A 19,734-nucleotide genomic window follows, 5' to 3' on the forward strand; every position below is an offset into this window, starting at 1 on the left:
ACTCTCTTGACTCCGATCGACAAGTGGACCTCTACACTTGCCGGGCGTTCGAGTTTTCCGGCTCTTGTTCCTTGTCTGAACTATCATTGTCCGTGGCGCCTACAACCATCTTGGGGGGTTTTGTAGGACAATCACGTGGGAAATGTCCAGCTTTTCTACAGTATAAAAAAAGCCACTGTTCTCTTCTTTTTTCTATTTCGGCCTTGGAAATGGGAGCCCGTAGTCCCCCTGTTTGCATGGGTTCAGTGGTTTCATGGCCCTTGGTCGGACTGTCCCGAGGCCTCATAAACACTGATCCTCCTTCAGCTCTTGTGCGGTCCATTTTTCAGTCTTGTAACCAGTGTTCTAACTGCACAGTTAGGTTAATATAGTCTGCACAGCATTCAGGTGGGTTAACAACTTGTGCTAGTACATCCCTTAACTCACCATGAAGCCCCCGGTAAAACAGCGTGGCCCTTTCCTCCTCTGGCCTGTTGGTTTGTGCTATGAGGCGGTTGAAGGTGGCAATTTAAGTCAATAAGTCATGGTTTCCTTGCCTCAGAGACAGTAGTTCGTTGTCTAATGCTTGCCCTTCAGTGTGCCTGGCGAACAGTTTTTCTAGTTCCCGTTGCATTCTGCAAAGTTCCGAAATAGTGGGTCATCCTGAGCCACGAACGGTACTGACCAATCATCTGCGCAGCCTCCCAAATATGTTATGTTATGTTATTTTGCACTTATATAGCGCCTTATATACCATTGCTATCGTCTGAAGGCGCTGGTAGGTTGAACGCCCTTGGGAACCGAAGTTCAGATCAGTAGAGAGAGTAGAGAGGGTCAAAGGTGCATGTGAGCACTGGGTATGTGTGCAACTCATGCGGTATTCGTGTAATAGCTGCTTCTTAGCGGTAGGTGTGGTGGTTGAGGGATCAGGAGAATGTGTTCGTTCTGGCAGGTTTTATCCAGAACGGTTGTGGCTGCGTTAGGCCTGAGGAGAACGCCTGGTTGGGGGTGTGAAACCAGCAGTGTTTATTCAGAGTGATGTGGAGTAAGCGGCGGATGTTGGTATGAGAACAGTTATACTGAATGGTGTCATAGTATCCCTGTGTTCTAGTTGATTAGTGATGTAAAGGAGAGAGTAAGCATGGTGGTGTGATATGATGGGTTATATGTTCTTTCAACGTTCTCTACATTCCAAACCATACTATGTACTTCCCATTCCATGCGCTCCAGTCTGTAGCGTGCACACATAGCCACTCCGTGCACCCCAGTCTGGTATAATACACTCTGGTCCACCCCGCGTGCACTAGTCTGCTCCGCTCTATCCACCTATCTGCACCATACACTCATCCACTCCATACACTCATCAGCTCCATACACTCATCCGCTCCATACTTTAATCCGCTCCATACACACATCCACACCATCCACTCATCCCTTCCATACACTTATCTCACTCCATGCACTCATCCCGCTCCATACACTCAGCCCGCTCCATACACTCAGCCCACTCCATACACTCATCTGCTCTATACATTCATCCATTCCATACTCATCCGCTCCATATACTCATCCACTCCATACACACATCCGCAGCCTCCACTTATCCGTTCCATGCACTCATCCGCTCCATAAACTCATCTCGCACCATATACTCATCTCACACCATACTCTCATCTCGGACCATACTCTCATTCCGCTCCATACACTCATCCGCTCCATACACTCATCTACTCCATATATTCATCTACTCCATATATTCATCCACTCCATACATTTAAGTGCTCTATACACTTATGTGCTGTATATACTCATTCATTCTATACTTTCGCCAGGTCTGTATATTCATCTGCTCTGACAATCTACACACTCTCCGCACTTCCGCTCCGTACACTCGTCCGCTCGTCCGCTCCATAAACTCGCCCGCTCCATACACTCACCCACTCCATACACTCATCTACTCCATATATTCATCCACTCCACACATTTCAGTGCTCTATACACTTATGTGCTCTATATACTCATTCATTCTATACTTTTGCCAGGTCTGTATATTCATCTGCTCTGACGATCTACACACTCTCTGCACTTCCGTATTCATCTGCTATCCATACTCATGGGCTCTACATACTCACCCGCTCTGCATATTTATCTTTTCTACATACTCATCTGGTTTATGCTAATCCGTTCTGCACATTCATCTGGTTTGCGCATTCCGGCAATCTACTCTCTGCTCTGAAATTTACGCACTCATCCACGCTACTCACTTACCCTCTCTATGCACTTACCGCTTCTATGCATTCACCCCTTCTACGCACTCACCCCCTCTACGCACTCACCCCCTCTACACACTCACGCCCTCTATGCACTCACCCCCTCTATGCACTCACCCCCTCTATGCACTCACCCCTTCGACGCACTCACCCCCTCGATGCACTCATCCCCTCGACGCACTCATCCCCTCAACGCACTCGTCCGCTCTCCGCACTCATCCGCTCTCCGCACTCTTCCCTTTTCCGCACTGGTCCGCTTTAGGCACTCGTGGTTTTCATGCATCCAACAGTAATATCATGTTCTATAACTTCAACTCATACACTCATCTGTTCTATACCCTCATCTGCCATGCGCACTCATCCTCTCCATATATTCATTAGCTTCATACACCTACCTTCTCCATACACCCATCCGCTCCGTACATCCATCTGCTCCATACACCCAGGTGCTCCATCCACCCATCCGCTCCATACACCACTCCATACACCGCTCCATATACACATCTGCTCCATACACACATTTGCCCCAAACACATACTCGCCCCATACACACATCTGCTCTATACACTCGTCCGCCCATTCGCCAGGTTTGTACATTCATCTGCTCCGTTTATCTACACACTCACAGCACTTGCATATTCATCCGCTATGCACATTTGTGCACTCTACATATTCATCCGTGCCACATTACTCATCTGTTCTACACACTTGTTCGGTTTACACATTCCTGCGTTCTACTCGCTTCTCTGTATTTGTAGGCTCATCTGCGATACACGCTCGTCCGCTCAACATACTCATCCGTTAAACATGTTTATCAGTTCTATACACTCATCCGATCTCATATTCATTCGGTTTCCACACTTTTCGAACTATATAGTTATTTGTTCTTCCATTCATGCATTATTCCACTCAGCGCATTCATCTGTTCCGCCTGCTTCATCCATTCTAACTGTTTCATCCACGTCATTCACTTCTTTCACTCCACATGCATTCTGTCAAATTTAGCCGTTTAATTCTCGTTATTGATTCCACATGATTTACTCTTATTAACCATTTCTCTGTTTTGATCTACTTTATTCGTTTAATTCTGTTTGTCCTTCTCGTTTATATTCGGGGTTAATTAGCTGTCAATTTCTTGCATCAGGTAGTTTGTTGGATTGGTGTCATTGAGATGCTGTTTGGGCTAGTTTAGTACCAGTTGGTTTTAGGGGAATGCCAGGTTTTCAGCAGCTTGCGGAAGGACGCTAAATCCTCAGTTAGGCGGATGTGGGGTGGGAGTGAGTTCCACAGCGTGGGGGCCGAGGTTGAGAATGATGACCCGCCTAACCTGACTGAGTTTGTCTTAGGTATGACTCAGAGGCCGGCTGAGCTTGATCTAAGAGTGCGAGGGGGGTGGTAGGGTTTTAGCTTGTCTTGGAGATATTGAGGTCCGGTTTTATGCAATGCTCGATGGGAGATGCATAAGGTTTTGAAGGTCACCCTTCGGGCTACTGGAAGCCAGTGCAGCGTCTTAAGGGCTGGGGAGATGTGGTCTCTCGGGCCGAGCGCAAGTAGTAGTTTGGCAGCCGCATTTTGTGCCCTTTGGAGTTTATTCAGTTGGTACGCATGGAATCCTAGGTATAGGGGGTTTGTGTAGTCCAGTCTTGTTATGAGGATTGATTGGACTGCAGAGAGTCTGTTGGGAAAGGAGAGATATGGAAAGATGTGCATAAGGGTTTTAAGGTGGTAGTGGCAGGACTTTGAGACGTTGTTGACTTGGCGCGAGAGTGTTAGGTCAGAGTCAAGGGTGCATCCAAGATTTTTCACTGAGTTGGAGGGGGTTGGTGAGTTGCCCATGGCGGATGGCCAGGGAAGCGGGTGCGGAAGAAGTTCTGCATTGCCACATATCATGATTTCCGTTTTGGAGGGGTTTAACAAGAGGTGGCTTTGGGACATCCAGAGTTCTATGTCAAGGAGGCAGGAGGCCAGGTCAGGTCAGGAGTTGGGTGTTGAGTTCAGGAGTTTTGGAATTAGTTGAGTGTCGTCGGCATAGTTGTAACACAGGATGTGTGAACGAATTATCGGTGGGATGGTGATCAAATAGAGATTGAATAGGAGGGCGGATAGGCATGCTCCTTGTGGGACTCCTGTGTCGACTGGTCTGGCTCGGGAGGTATAGGTGGAGAGTGTCGTTATTTGGTACCTATCTTTGAGAAATGAAGCTATCCATTTAAGAGTGGTTCCACGGATTCCTAGGGAGTGGAGGCAGTCTAGGAGGATTGAGTAATTGATTGTGTCAAAGGCGGCGGATAGGTCAAGAAGGATTAGTGTGGCACATCCGTCGGAGTCTGCTGTCATTTTAAGGTCATCCCAGATTGAGGTTAGGGTGGTTTCCGTTCCGTGACAGGCTCTGAAACCTGATTGTGTGGGATCCAGGAGGTTGTTTGTTTCGACAAAGGCATTTAGTTGGGAGTAGGTGGTTCGGTCAATGAGCTTGGCGAGGAACCTGGTGTTTGAGAAGGGGCGGTAGTTTTTGGGCTCGAGTGGGTTGAGCGAAGGTTTTTTAATTAGAGGTTTCAATTGAACCGTTTTGAATGCGTCGGGAAAGATACCAGAGGATAAGGAGGCATTTATGATGGATCTTGCGTGTTCTCCTGCGCAGGTGGAAGCGAAAATTTCTTTGAGGGTTGTGGCTGGGCAGGGTCCAGCGGAGATCCAGAAGGTTTGCGGGCAGAAAGAAGTTTGAGAAATTGCTCTGCTGATATTGGACTAAAGGATGAAAGCACAAAGGCCACCCTAGCACTGTCATTAGGGAAGACTACTGATTGACGTAAAAGGTGGAGGCGGTACTGATTCATGAACACTGCATATTTGTTTGGGTCGCTAAAAAAGCGTTCGGGTGGAGCAAGTGGAACTTCCCCTGGGAGTACCACCTGTACTGGTGGTGAGGGCTGAGGCACCGGTGTTGGTGTAATTCCAGGTAACAGGACTTATCCTGCCTGTGCCTGAAGCATTTGTCTTGCCAAGTCACCTGTCTGGAGGCCTGCACCTCGGCCCGTAGCTCTCCCAAGAGCTGGGCTAACTGGTCTGTTTCGGAAGTTTCCATAACGCCCAGGCAGAAGTTTAGATGGGCTTCGAGTTCTGTTAAGCTCACCTGGTCTCCGCGGGGGCATTGGGGCACGGTTGGAGCCCTCCCTTGCCCTGTTTCCTCGAAATCACCTTCCCCTTCAGAGAGTGGTTGAATCTGCAGCTCAGGAGATGGGTGTTGCCCCTGTGTGAAGAGGAGAGGCAATGAGAATGGAGTGGGGATCTCCTGACCTTCCCGTGCCCTTTTGTGCCAGGATGCGGTGGGCAAGCACTTACACACAGATGCTCATCTGTAGTTTTGTGATGTTGGGCTACCCGTCCTGCCTTTCCTAGCAGGGGCGCTTGAACGGACCCAGTTACTTCACTGGCCCGTAGGAAGGTTGATCCAGAACAGCTGCAACCAATCCACGCACAAGGTAAGTCTTTAGTATAATTATAGTTCAATCGGAATGATTGCATTCCATCTAGTGGTAACTCTTGCAATGTCTATTCCATTTCCACAGGTATTGGAAGGGAATCTGGATTGAGGAGATGCCGGAAGACCTTGGAGGTTGCTGGAGTTTCAACAGCGACAGCTAAAATGGTCTCTATTACGGGACTTTAGACTCTTGTATATATGCGGTCGTGTGAATGCATATGAGTTCTAACCTATTTGTTCGTATTCCCTTGTCGGTGCAGGCCGACGGTGAAGAATGGAGTCCGGGTCCTCAATGAAGATTCGCGGTTGAAGGAGGGCATCTCCGGCTCTGACCATGATGGGATGTTGGAGAATCCAATATTTGTGTTGCCTAGCGCACACCTAGGTTTAAGGTTTTTTTACAGGATTTGTTGAAAATTTACGGGGTGCCGGGGAGAATAACAACCTTGACACTGGGTTGTTTTAACCTATGTAAATCCAACAGATTGTCCACAAGATTGTGGAACTCTCCCGTCCCCTGCACACCCTTTATACTGTAGAAACAGTCAATATTTCTATACAATGGTAATATTCAGTTTCTTTCAGAAAAAAGAAGAAATTAATGAGAGAAGCTAATTCATGACACTATTATAATAAAACAGAATGATGGGGACCATCGGTTTTAATTGAATTTTAAATTAATTGTTATAGATATGAATTTCAATTCATTCATCATCCAGTCTTTGTAAACATAATAACATAAATGTGTTCATTTTGAGGTTACATTCAATATTATAATACAAGGGCATACAAGGTACTCATCACACTTTCTATACAATAGGCTTTTCACATGGTATATCCACAGAAAGTAATGATGAATATTTTCTCGACGCGTTTCGGGGTGTCCCCTTCTTCAGGAATTGATAGCCCTCTTCATTGCCGTTAATCTTTGTTTCGTCTATAATGTATGATACAATGATCAAATTTTAGATTCTCACTGATAACTGTCATTTAACTCTTGGGAGAAATTTTTAATAATAATCACCTGGATGTTCAATGTGGAATATCCTAACTGGATTTATTATCAATAGCAATATCAGCCCAATAATGGTTATTCAACCTGTAGATGTGATAAAAAGACAATAGGGAAAGCTCAATTAAAAACGGGATCTTAATTCATGAAGGAAAATCTAGTCATGTAATATCTAAGAAAAAATATTACCTTTCGGTATTTCTGTAAAAAGCTACTACATCCATGGAATGGGTCGCTGTGGTATGTAGAGAGTCCTCAGGTACGGAGGTAGTGCAGTAATGGGCGATTCCTCCACTCGTGTCTGTAAAAACACGTATATATACTATATTAGATACACGAAAACAATGGGGTGGGATCATTCTGTGGAGAGTATTCTGTGAAGGCCTCTAGGCTCATGATATGCAATTGGGGAGCTGTTTACAAAGGATTCTCTTACCTCCTTCCTGAGAAGATGGCCGGTGCTGTAGCTCGAACCGTTCTACACGGTTTTCGCTAAAGATGGCCACTATTTACATTATGACGTCATCACGTCGAAGCGTGACGACGTCACTATGTTTAGAACGTCAGCGTGTGACGGGAAAACAGACGTCATACGGACATATTTTAGAAAACAATGTGTAATTAACCAATAGTATATAGGTGTATATCTATACTGGTGCAGGGAGTTTGAGTCAAATGAAATAAAGGTGAAAAGAGTCGAAAGATAAATGTGAGGAGTGTCTCATGTAACTTCTGGGAAATCTATTGTTTACCACGGACAAAAGTTAATCGAATATTGGACATCCGTGTGTTTACTATTTCAAGAGAAGCATGCTCACATTCTATGGTCTGTAACTTAATACATCCTATGTCAGTAAAAAATCATCCTAAGTGAACTGAACAAATTCAAAAATGTATTTAACAGCAATTGATATTGTATCCACACTGGGTTTCTGATTGGGTCAGGGGAAACAGTATTTAGTTACAAAAATGAGGCTAAACTGTAATCTTCGTTCATCCCATTGGGAGCTAGACTGTTTAGTCTCTCTATCCAGAAGATTTCCCTCTGGTTCATACGTCTGGCATGATTGCCACCTCTTGGGGCTCTGTTCACAATTTCCAAAATCACAACCTTTAGTTGAGAAATATTATGTTTCTTTATGGAAAAATGTCTTGCTACAGGTGAGTTAACACTGTTGGTACGTATGTTACTTTTGTGTTCATTCCAGCGCTCCTTGGCTTTCCTTTGTGTCTGTCCAACATAGTAAATGCCGCATGGGCAGCTTAAACCATAAATGATTGATTTCGTGTCACAAGTGGCAAAATCCTTTAGTGGGATTTTTTGGCCATTTGATGGGTGTCTTACATAGCTTCCCTTCATTATGTTGTTACAATTGCCACAACTGAGACAGGCAAACGTACCTATTTTCCTCTTGGTGAGGGTTCTTTGATTGTCCACTCTCGGTCTTTCTGCTTTAACTAGGCTATCCCTGAAGTTCCGACCCCTCTTGTAGGCGATTATGGGTGGTTCAGGAAATAGTCTCTTTAGTTGTGGATCCAATTTGATTATACCCCAGTTCTTCTTGATCATCCTTGTTATGTGATGACTCTGTGCTGAATATCTTAAAGCGTAGAGAAATGGGATCTCCTTAGATCTATTTCTTGATATACGGAGGTCTTTCCTCTCCAATGTGAGTGTTTTTTCTTCTGCTTTCTTGATGATAGACTCTGGATAGCCTCTTTCCTTGTATCTTTGTGTCATCAATAGGTTTTCATTCCTCAGGGTGTCAGTTGTTGAGATAATTCTCTTTAGTCTAAGGAATTGACTGTAGGGCAAATTATTCTTTAAATGCGTCGGATGATGGCTCCTGAAGTGTAACGTGTTGTTAACATCGGTGGGTTTGTGATAAATATTGGTGATTATCCCATCTTCCCCAATCTCTAGTTCAACGTCCAAAAAATGTAGTTTAGGGGTTCCAATTTCCATCGTGAATTTGATTCTGTCGTGGCCTGAATTGATGTATTTTAGGAATTCCTCTAGTTCGTGATGTTGTCCTCTCCAAATGACGAAAACATCGTCAATGTATCTTTTCCAGGTGATGATTTTTTTGCTAAATTTTGTTGGTATCAAAATCCATTTCATCTCCAAATGGTACATGAATAGATTAGCATAGGCTGGGGCCATTGCTGACCCCATTGAAGTTCCTGATGCTTGTAAATAGTACTGCGTCCTGTATCTGAAATAGTTGTTAATGAGTATAATTTTGCTTAATTTCATTAGGAAGGTTTTGTTTGCTTCACATTCATTTCTTAGTAGACACCATTCGAGTGCTTCCAAACCGTCTTGATGTGGGATGCATGTATATAGACTCTGTACATCAAACGAAACCAGTAGATCATTTCTGTTAATATCTGTTAAGGTGTCTAGGTGATTGAGAAAATCTGTGGTATCTTTAAGATATGTTGTGGTTGTTTGGACTATGGGTTGTAATGCCTTGTCCACATAAACTGCTAGTGGGTTGAAGATACTATCAGTTCCCGCAACAATCGGTCTGAGGGGGGGTTTTGTCAAGTTCTTATGTATTTTTGGCAGTCCATAGAAGATTGGAGTAATAGGATGTTCATTAATCAAAAACAATTTAGTCTTGTTGGAAATCCATCCTTGGTCCTCAGCTTCCTCAAGCGTAGTTTCAATAATGCTTGATATTTCTCTGACCGGATCTTGTTCAATTTTTATGTACGTGTTCTCATCTGTTAGGAGCTCTAAAATCTTCTCCTCATAGTATGTAGTGTCCATAATAACTATGGCCCCTCCTTTGTCTGCCGGTTTTAGGGTCAGGCTTCTGTCATCCGCAAGGTTCTTGATGATTTCATTCTGCCTTCTCCTTTCAAAGATCAATGCAATTACAGAAAAACACGCCACAACTTTGGCATTTAACGAAGAGGAAGCCACACGAATTTTAGGGCTTTTGAAGGAAATCGAAACAACCACACCAACAACGACTAGTCCAGAGAAACTTATTACACAATTGGAGAGGGTCATCAGAAGGGAGATATCGCAAAAACTACACGCTACTACATTAGCACAATACTACCGAGCACAAAGAATCCCAAGAGGACTAAGGGTATATTTAAGACCCACACTGTGCAAGGACAACCCAGATTTTGTGAAGAAATGGGAGCAGATCTTAAATAAATGCTCTTTGGATCTTATATTATTGACAATCGAGGAATTAGCAAAATCTGTCAGCAAACTCGACAGTGAAATCGAAGACCTGACAGAACAACTGTCGAAATTTAAAAACAAAGAGGAATTAACAACCATCATAGAGGAAGTGAACAGAACATTGGACAACTACAAAAAGGACATAGAACAACGCAAAGTCCGAAAATTCAGAAGAGATACGTTGGATTATCTTCAGGATATAGTATACTCCTGGCAAGAATACTACGCACAAAACAAAACCGCACCAGGTAGAAGACCACAAAACCACAAAACACCAATACCGGGACAAGAACCAAGTGGATCCAGTAGCGAAATACCTACAAGTGGGGACGAAGTTATCAATAGGGAGAACGCGGAAAGTGGACCGATTATACATACATCACAAGAAGCGACTACCTCTAACGCACAAACCACTCCCTCGGTTTTTTTAGACAAAAGACTACGCGAAGAGGCAATAAGAAATCTAAGATCGCGGAACAAACCAAACAACTAGTTGTTAATATTTCATCAAAACCACTATCCAAAGACCAAACGGACACATTGAACCTAGGTTTAACATTTATACCAACCCAGAATTCCAATTTGCTGGAAGAAAAAATCAATCTTCACAGACTGGCACGGAAAATGAGACTCAAAGTCTTTTTTGATTCACAAATGGGAATCAACACTACACAAGAGCCACATCAATACTTAGAAATGAAACCCAAGAGTCATTTCGACCCTCAAGTCAATAACATAACCATCAGAATGTTTGAAGAACAGATGATAAAAGATCTCAAAAGGGTTAATTTCACCAGAACAAGGAACTACAATACCAGGAGAAGGCAGAATGAAATCATCAAGAACCTTGCGGATGACAGAAGCCTGACCCTAAAACCGGCAGACAAAGGAGGGGCCATAGTTATTATGGACACTACATACTATGAGGAGAAGATTTTAGAGCTCCTAACAGATGAGAACACGTACATAAAAATTGAACAAGATCCGGTCAGAGAAATATCAAGCATTATTGAAACTACGCTTGAGGAAGCTGAGGACCAAGGATGGATTTCCAACAAGACTAAATTGTTTTTGATTAATGAACATCCTATTACTCCAATCTTCTATGGACTGCCAAAAATACATAAGAACTTGACAAAACCCCCCCTCAGACCGATTGTTGCGGGAACTGATAGTATCTTCAACCCACTAGCAGTTTATGTGGACAAGGCATTACAACCCATAGTCCAAACAACCACAACATATCTTAAAGATACCACAGATTTTCTCAATCACCTAGACACCTTAACAGATATTAACAGAAATGATCTACTGGTTTCGTTTGATGTACAGAGTCTATATACATGCATCCCACATCAAGACGGTTTGGAAGCACTCGAATGGTGTCTACTAAGAAATGAATGTGAAGCAAACAAAACCTTCCTAATGAAATTAAGCAAAATTATACTCATTAACAACTATTTCAGATACAGGACGCAGTACTATTTACAAGCATCAGGAACTTCAATGGGGTCAGCAATGGCCCCAGCCTATGCTAATCTATTCATGTACCATTTGGAGATGAAATGGATTTTGATACCAACAAAATTTAGCAAAAAAATCATCACCTGGAAAAGATACATTGACGATGTTTTCGTCATTTGGAGAGGACAACATCACGAACTAGAGGAATTCCTAAAATACATCAATTCAGGCCACGACAGAATCAAATTCACGATGGAAATTGGAACCCCTAAACTACATTTTTTGGACGTTGAACTAGAGATTGGGGAAGATGGGATAATCACCAATATTTATCACAAACCCACCGATGTTAACAACACGTTACACTTCAGGAGCCATCATCCGACGCATTTAAAGAATAATTTGCCCTACAGTCAATTCCTTAGACTAAAGAGAATTATCTCAACAACTGACACCCTGAGGAATGAAAACCTATTGATGACACAAAGATACAAGGAAAGAGGCTATCCAGAGTCTATCATCAAGAAAGCAGAAGAAAAAACACTCACATTGGAGAGGAAAGACCTCCGTATATCAAGAAATAGATCTAAGGAGATCCCATTTCTCTACGCTTTAAGATATTCAGCACAGAGTCATCACATAACAAGGATGATCAAGAAGAACTGGGGTATAATCAAATTGGATCCACAACTAAAGAGACTATTTCCTGAACCACCCATAATCGCCTACAAGAGGGGTCGGAACTTCAGGGATAGCCTAGTTAAAGCAGAAAGACCGAGAGTGGACAATCAAAGAACCCTCACCAAGAGGAAAATAGGTACGTTTGCCTGTCTCAGTTGTGGCAATTGTAACAACATAATGAAGGGAAGCTATGTAAGACACCCATCAAATGGCCAAAAAATCCCACTAAAGGATTTTGCCACTTGTGACACGAAATCAATCATTTATGGTTTAAGCTGCCCATGCGGCATTTACTATGTTGGACAGACACAAAGGAAAGCCAAGGAGCGCTGGAATGAACACAAAAGTAACATACGTACCAACAGTGTTAACTCACCTGTAGCAAGACATTTTTCCATAAAGAAACATAATATTTCTCAACTAAAGGTTGTGATTTTGGAAATTGTGAACAGAGCCCCAAGAGGTGGCAATCATGCCAGACGTATGAACCAGAGGGAAATCTTCTGGATAGAGAGACTAAACAGTCTAGCTCCCAATGGGATGAACGAAGATTACAGTTTAGCCTCATTTTTGTAACTAAATACTGTTTCCCCTGACCCAATCAGAAACCCAGTGTGGATACAATATCAATTGCTGTTAAATACATTTTTGAATTTGTTCAGTTCACTTAGGATGATTTTTTACTGACATAGGATGTATTAAGTTACAGACCATAGAATGTGAGCATGCTTCTCTTGAAATAGTAAACACACGGATGTCCAATATTCGATTAACTTTTGTCCGTGGTAAACAATAGATTTCCCAGAAGTTACATGAGACACTCCTCACATTTATCTTTCGACTCTTTTCACCTTTATTTCATTTGACTCAAACTCCCTGCACCAGTATAGATATACACCTATATACTATTGGTTAATTACACATTGTTTTCTAAAATATGTCCGTATGACGTCTGTTTTCCCGTCACACGCTGACGTTCTAAACATAGTGACGTCGTCACGCTTCGACGTGATGACGTCATAATGTAAATAGTGGCCATCTTTAGCGAAAACCGTGTAGAACGGTTCGAGCTACAGCACCGGCCATCTTCTCAGGAAGGAGGTAAGAGAATCCTTTGTAAACAGCTCCCCAATTGCATATCATGAGCCTAGAGGCCTTCACAGAATACTCTCCACAGAATGATCCCACCCCATTGTTTTCGTGTATCTAATATAGTATATATACGTGTTTTTACAGACACGAGTGGAGGAATCGCCCATTACTGCACTACCTCCGTACCTGAGGACTCTCTACATACCACAGCGACCCATTCCATGGATGTAGTAGCTTTTTACAGAAATACCGAAAGGTAATATTTTTTCTTAGATATTACATGACTAGATTTTCCTTCATGAATTAAGATCCCGTTTTTAATTGAGCTTTCCCTATTGTCTTTTTATCACATCTACAGGTTGAATAACCATTATTGGGCTGATATTGCTATTGATAATAAATCCAGTTAGGATATTCCACATTGAACATCCAGGTGATTATTATTAAAAATTTCTCCCAAGAGTTAAATGACAGTTATCAGTGAGAATCTAAAATTTGATCATTGTATCATACATTATAGACGAAACAAAGATTAACGGCAATGAAGAGGGCTATCAATTCCTGAAGAAGGGGACACCCCGAAACGCGTCGAGAAAATATTCATCATTACTTTCTGTGGATATACCATGTGAAAAGCCTATTGTATAGAAAGTGTGATGAGTACCTTGTATGCCCTTGTATTATAATATTGAATGTAACCTCAAAATGAACACATTTATGTTATTATGTTTACAAAGACTGGATGATGAATGAATTGAAATTCATATCTATAACAATTAATTTAAAATTCAATTAAAACCGATGGTCCCCATCATTCTGTTTTATTATAATAGTGTCATGAATTAGCTTCTCTCATTAATTTCTTCTTTTTTCTGAAAGAAACTGAATATTACCATTGTATAGAAATATTGACTGTTTCTACAGTATAAAGGGTGTGCAGGGGACGGGAGAGTTCCACAATCTTGTGGACAATCTGTTGGATTTACATAGGTTAAAACAACCCAGTGTCAAGGTTGTTATTCTCCCCGGCACCCCGTAAATTTTCAACAAATCCTGTAAAAAAACCTTAAACCTAGGTGTGCGCTAGGCAACACAAATATTGGATTCTTGCTCTCTGCCCCCCTAAAAATGCTTAGGGAGTGACACAACAGCCATAGCAGCACCCAATAGAAATACTAACAATCACCTCCGCCTCCCTAAGGGATGTCTTTTTCAAAGATCAATGCAATTACAGAAAAACACGCCACAACTTTGGCATTTAACGAAGAGGAAGCCACACGAATTTTAGGGCTTTTGAAGGAAATCGAAACAACCACACCAACAACGACTAGTCCAGAGAAACTTATTACACAATTGGAGAGGGTCATCAGAAGGGAGATATCGCAAAAACTACACGCTACTACATTAGCACAATACTACCGAGCACAAAGAATCCCAAGAGGACTAAGGGTATATTTAAGACCCACACTGTGCAAGGACAACCCAGATTTTGTGAAGAAATGGGAGCAGATCTTAAATAAATGCTCTTTGGATCTTATATTATTGACAATCGAGGAATTAGCAAAATCTGTCAGCAAACTCGACAGTGAAATCGAAGACCTGACAGAACAACTGTCGAAATTTAAAAACAAAGAGGAATTAACAACCATCATAGAGGAAGTGAACAGAACATTGGACAACTACAAAAAGGACATAGAACAACGCAAAGTCCGAAAATTCAGAAGAGATACGTTGGATTATCTTCAGGATATAGTATACTCCTGGCAAGAATACTACGCACAAAACAAAACCGCACCAGGTAGAAGACCACAAAACCACAAAACACCAATACCGGGACAAGAACCAAGTGGATCCAGTAGCGAAATACCTACAAGTGGGGACGAAGTTATCAATAGGGAGAACGCGGAAAGTGGACCGATTATACATACATCACAAGAAGCGACTACCTCTAACGCACAAACCACTCCCTCGGTTTTTTTAGACAAAAGACTACGCGAAGAGGCAATAAGAAATCTAAGATCGCGGAACAAACCAAACAACTAGTTGTTAATATTTCATCAAAACCACTATCCAAAGACCAAACGGACACATTGAACCTAGGTTTAACATTTATACCAACCCAGAATTCCAATTTGCTGGAAGAAAAAATCAATCTTCACAGACTGGCACGGAAAATGAGACTCAAAGTCTTTTTTGATTCACAAATGGGAATCAACACTACACAAGAGCCACATCAATACTTAGAAATGAAACCCAAGAGTCATTTCGACCCTCAAGTCAATAACATAACCATCAGAATGTTTGAAGAACAGATGATAAAAGATCTCAAAAGGGTTAATTTCACCAGAACAAGGAACTACAATACCAGGAGAAGGCAGAATGAAATCATCAAGAACCTTGCGGATGACAGAAGCCTGACCCTAAAACCGGCAGACAAAGGAGGGGCCATAGTTATTATGGACACTACATACTATGAGGAGAAGATTTTAGAGCTCCTAACAGATGAGAACACGTACATAAAAATTGAACAAGATCCGGTCAGAGAAATATCAAGCATTATTGAAACTACGCTTGAGGAAGCTGAGGACCAAGGATGGATTTCCAACAAGACTAAATTGTTTTTGATTAATGAACATCCTATTACTCCAATCTTCTATGGACTGCCAAAAATACATAAGAACTTGACAAAACCCCCCCTCAGACCGATTGTTGCGGGAACTGATAGTATCTTCAACCCACTAGCAGTTTATGTGGACAAGGCATTACAACCCATAGTCCAAACAACCACAACATATCTTAAAGATACCACAGATTTTCTCAATCACCTAGACACCTTAACAGATATTAACAGAAATGATCTACTGGTTTCGTTTGATGTACAGAGTCTATATACATGCATCCCACATCAAGACGGTTTGGAAGCACTCGAATGGTGTCTACTAAGAAATGAATGTGAAGCAAACAAAACCTTCCTAATGAAATTAAGCAAAATTATACTCATTAACAACTATTTCAGATACAGGACGCAGTACTATTTACAAGCATCAGGAACTTCAATGGGGTCAGCAATGGCCCCAGCCTATGCTAATCTATTCATGTACCATTTGGAGATGAAATGGATTTTGATACCAACAAAATTTAGCAAAAAAATCATCACCTGGAAAAGATACATTGACGATGTTTTCGTCATTTGGAGAGGACAACATCACGAACTAGAGGAATTCCTAAAATACATCAATTCAGGCCACGACAGAATCAAATTCACGATGGAAATTGGAACCCCTAAACTACATTTTTTGGACGTTGAACTAGAGATTGGGGAAGATGGGATAATCACCAATATTTATCACAAACCCACCGATGTTAACAACACGTTACACTTCAGGAGCCATCATCCGACGCATTTAAAGAATAATTTGCCCTACAGTCAATTCCTTAGACTAAAGAGAATTATCTCAACAACTGACACCCTGAGGAATGAAAACCTATTGATGACACAAAGATACAAGGAAAGAGGCTATCCAGAGTCTATCATCAAGAAAGCAGAAGAAAAAACACTCACATTGGAGAGGAAAGACCTCCGTATATCAAGAAATAGATCTAAGGAGATCCCATTTCTCTACGCTTTAAGATATTCAGCACAGAGTCATCACATAACAAGGATGATCAAGAAGAACTGGGGTATAATCAAATTGGATCCACAACTAAAGAGACTATTTCCTGAACCACCCATAATCGCCTACAAGAGGGGTCGGAACTTCAGGGATAGCCTAGTTAAAGCAGAAAGACCGAGAGTGGACAATCAAAGAACCCTCACCAAGAGGAAAATAGGTACGTTTGCCTGTCTCAGTTGTGGCAATTGTAACAACATAATGAAGGGAAGCTATGTAAGACACCCATCAAATGGCCAAAAAATCCCACTAAAGGATTTTGCCACTTGTGACACGAAATCAATCATTTATGGTTTAAGCTGCCCATGCGGCATTTACTATGTTGGACAGACACAAAGGAAAGCCAAGGAGCGCTGGAATGAACACAAAAGTAACATACGTACCAACAGTGTTAACTCACCTGTAGCAAGACATTTTTCCATAAAGAAACATAATATTTCTCAACTAAAGGTTGTGATTTTGGAAATTGTGAACAGAGCCCCAAGAGGTGGCAATCATGCCAGACGTATGAACCAGAGGGAAATCTTCTGGATAGAGAGACTAAACAGTCTAGCTCCCAATGGGATGAACGAAGATTACAGTTTAGCCTCATTTTTGTAACTAAATACTGTTTCCCCTGACCCAATCAGAAACCCAGTGTGGATACAATATCAATTGCTGTTAAATACATTTTTGAATTTGTTCAGTTCACTTAGGATGATTTTTTACTGACATAGGATGTATTAAGTTACAGACCATAGAATGTGAGCATGCTTCTCTTGAAATAGTAAACACACGGATGTCCAATATTCGATTAACTTTTGTCCGTGGTAAACAATAGATTTCCCAGAAGTTACATGAGACACTCCTCACATTTATCTTTCGACTCTTTTCACCTTTATTTCATTTGACTCAAACTCCCTGCACCAGTATAGATATACACCTATATACTATTGGTTAATTACACATTGTTTTCTAAAATATGTCCGTATGACGTCTGTTTTCCCGTCACACGCTGACGTTCTAAACATAGTGACGTCGTCACGCTTCGACGTGATGACGTCATAATGTAAATAGTGGCCATCTTTAGCGAAAACCGTGTAGAACGGTTCGAGCTACAGCACCGGCCATCTTCTCAGGAAGGAGGTAAGAGAATCCTTTGTAAACAGCTCCCCAATTGCATATCATGAGCCTAGAGGCCTTCACAGAATACTCTCCACAGAATGATCCCACCCCATTGTTTTCGTGTATCTAATATAGTATATATACGTGTTTTTACAGACACGAGTGGAGGAATCGCCCATTACTGCACTACCTCCGTACCTGAGGACTCTCTACATACCACAGCGACCCATTCCATGGATGTAGTAGCTTTTTACAGAAATACCGAAAGGTAATATTTTTTCTTAGATATTACATGACTAGATTTTCCTTCATGAATTAAGATCCCGTTTTTAATTGAGCTTTCCCTATTGTCTTTTTATCACATCTACAGGTTGAATAACCATTATTGGGCTGATATTGCTATTGATAATAAATCCAGTTAGGATATTCCACATTGAACATCCAGGTGATTATTATTAAAAATTTCTCCCAAGAGTTAAATGACAGTTATCAGTGAGAATCTAAAATTTGATCATTGTATCATACATTATAGACGAAACAAAGATTAACGGCAATGAAGAGGGCTATCAATTCCTGAAGAAGGGGACACCCCGAAACGCGTCGAGAAAATATTCATCATTACTTTCTGTGGATATACCATGTGAAAAGCCTATTGTATAGAAAGTGTGATGAGTACCTTGTATGCCCTTGTATTATAATATTGAATGTAACCTCAAAATGAACACATTTATGTTATTATGTTTACAAAGACTGGATGATGAATGAATTGAAATTCATATCTATAACAATTAATTTAAAATTCAATTAAAACCGATGGTCCCCATCATTCTGTTTTATTATAATAGTGTCATGAATTAGCTTCTCTCATTAATTTCTTCTTTTTTCTGAAAGAAACTGAATATTACCATTGTATAGAAATATTGACTGTTTCTACAGTATAAAGGGTGTGCAGGGGACGGGAGAGTTCCACAATCTTGTGGACAATCTGTTGGATTTACATGATGGGATGTTGGTCAGGAAGAAGACTCAGCTCTGGCCGTGATGAAATGGAGGTAAGAAGAAGAGTCCGGCACTGGCCACAACGAGTTGCAGGTAAGATACACGCTCAGCGATGTAGAGGCTGGCAACAGGTAAGATGCCCACTCAGCGGTGTAGCGGCTGGCAACAGGTAAGATGCACACCCAGTGATGTGGCGGCTGGCAACAGGTAAGATGGGCGCTCAGTGATATAGAGGCTGGCGACAGGTAAGATGTGTGCTCAGCAGTGTCGTGGCTGGCAGCAGGTGAGATGCGCGCTCAGCGATGTTGAGGCTGGTAGCAGATGGGAAGCGCATCCAGCGATGGAGTGGTTGACATCAGGTAAGACACGTCCGCAGTGATGGAGTAGCTGGAGAGAAGACTCTCGTGGTGAAGAGGCGGAGGGCTGCAGGTAAGAAGCGTTCCCAGGAAATCTCGAAGATGAGGCTGTAATCCAAAGGCTCAGGTAAGCACAGCAGAGAGCGTAACACTGCTTGAAAGCAGAGGATTGTGAAGCAAGGGCACATGGATTGGACTGGTCTTATATAGGCTGGTTCAGGCCCTGCCCATTAGCTCTGCCTACAAACTCCACCTTACCCTTCTTTGGGCCTGTAGCACGTGCCTTCAGTTCTGTTTCATGGGCCACGCCCGGCCTAGCTGCACATGCCCTAGGTCTAGAGTGTGCAGAACACACTTTAACATAAGCCTGGCGCCAGAGGCGCCAAGACTGGGGACCCCGGGGATGAGGAAGGACTG

The 19,734-nt window shown here is 42.1% G+C and overlaps 3 protein-coding genes across 8 annotated transcripts in view; 1 reads left to right on the top strand and 2 right to left on the bottom strand.

Moving 5' to 3' along the window:
* SHISA6 (shisa family member 6) overlaps positions 1–19,734 on the bottom strand; it is a 1,483,380-nt gene that overhangs the window by 566,461 nt on the left and 897,185 nt on the right. The window lies entirely within an intron of this gene.
* LOC138582562 (uncharacterized) lies at positions 6,361–9,767 on the bottom strand. Its single transcript, XM_069653958.1, has 2 exons — positions 6,758–9,767; positions 6,361–6,670 (listed from the first exon to the last, which is right to left on the bottom strand). Exon 1 carries the CDS (start codon positions 9,765–9,767, stop codon positions 7,707–7,709), a length of 2,061 nt encoding a protein of 686 aa, XP_069510059.1. The 3' UTR covers positions 6,361–6,670; positions 6,758–7,706.
* On the top strand, positions 14,151–18,804 carry LOC138582838 (uncharacterized). Of its 3 annotated transcripts, XM_069654519.1 has the most exons (3): positions 14,151–18,230; positions 18,333–18,407; positions 18,495–18,804. In XM_069654519.1, the coding sequence occupies exon 1, from the start codon at positions 15,362–15,364 to the stop codon at positions 17,456–17,458; it is 2,097 nt and encodes a 698-aa protein (XP_069510620.1). In that variant the 5' UTR covers positions 14,151–15,361; the 3' UTR covers positions 17,459–18,230; positions 18,333–18,407; positions 18,495–18,804. The 3 variants fall into 3 exon arrangements, with proteins under 3 accessions (XP_069510620.1, XP_069510618.1, XP_069510619.1); XM_069654517.1 differs by having other exon boundaries at positions 14,151–18,407; XM_069654518.1 differs by having other exon boundaries at positions 18,333–18,804.

The sequence above is a fragment of the Ambystoma mexicanum genome, chromosome 3q (assembly GCF_040938575.1).
Source record: "Ambystoma mexicanum isolate Mex_15411 chromosome 3q, UKY_AmexF1_1, whole genome shotgun sequence".
Taxonomy (NCBI): domain Eukaryota; kingdom Metazoa; phylum Chordata; class Amphibia; order Caudata; family Ambystomatidae; genus Ambystoma; species Ambystoma mexicanum.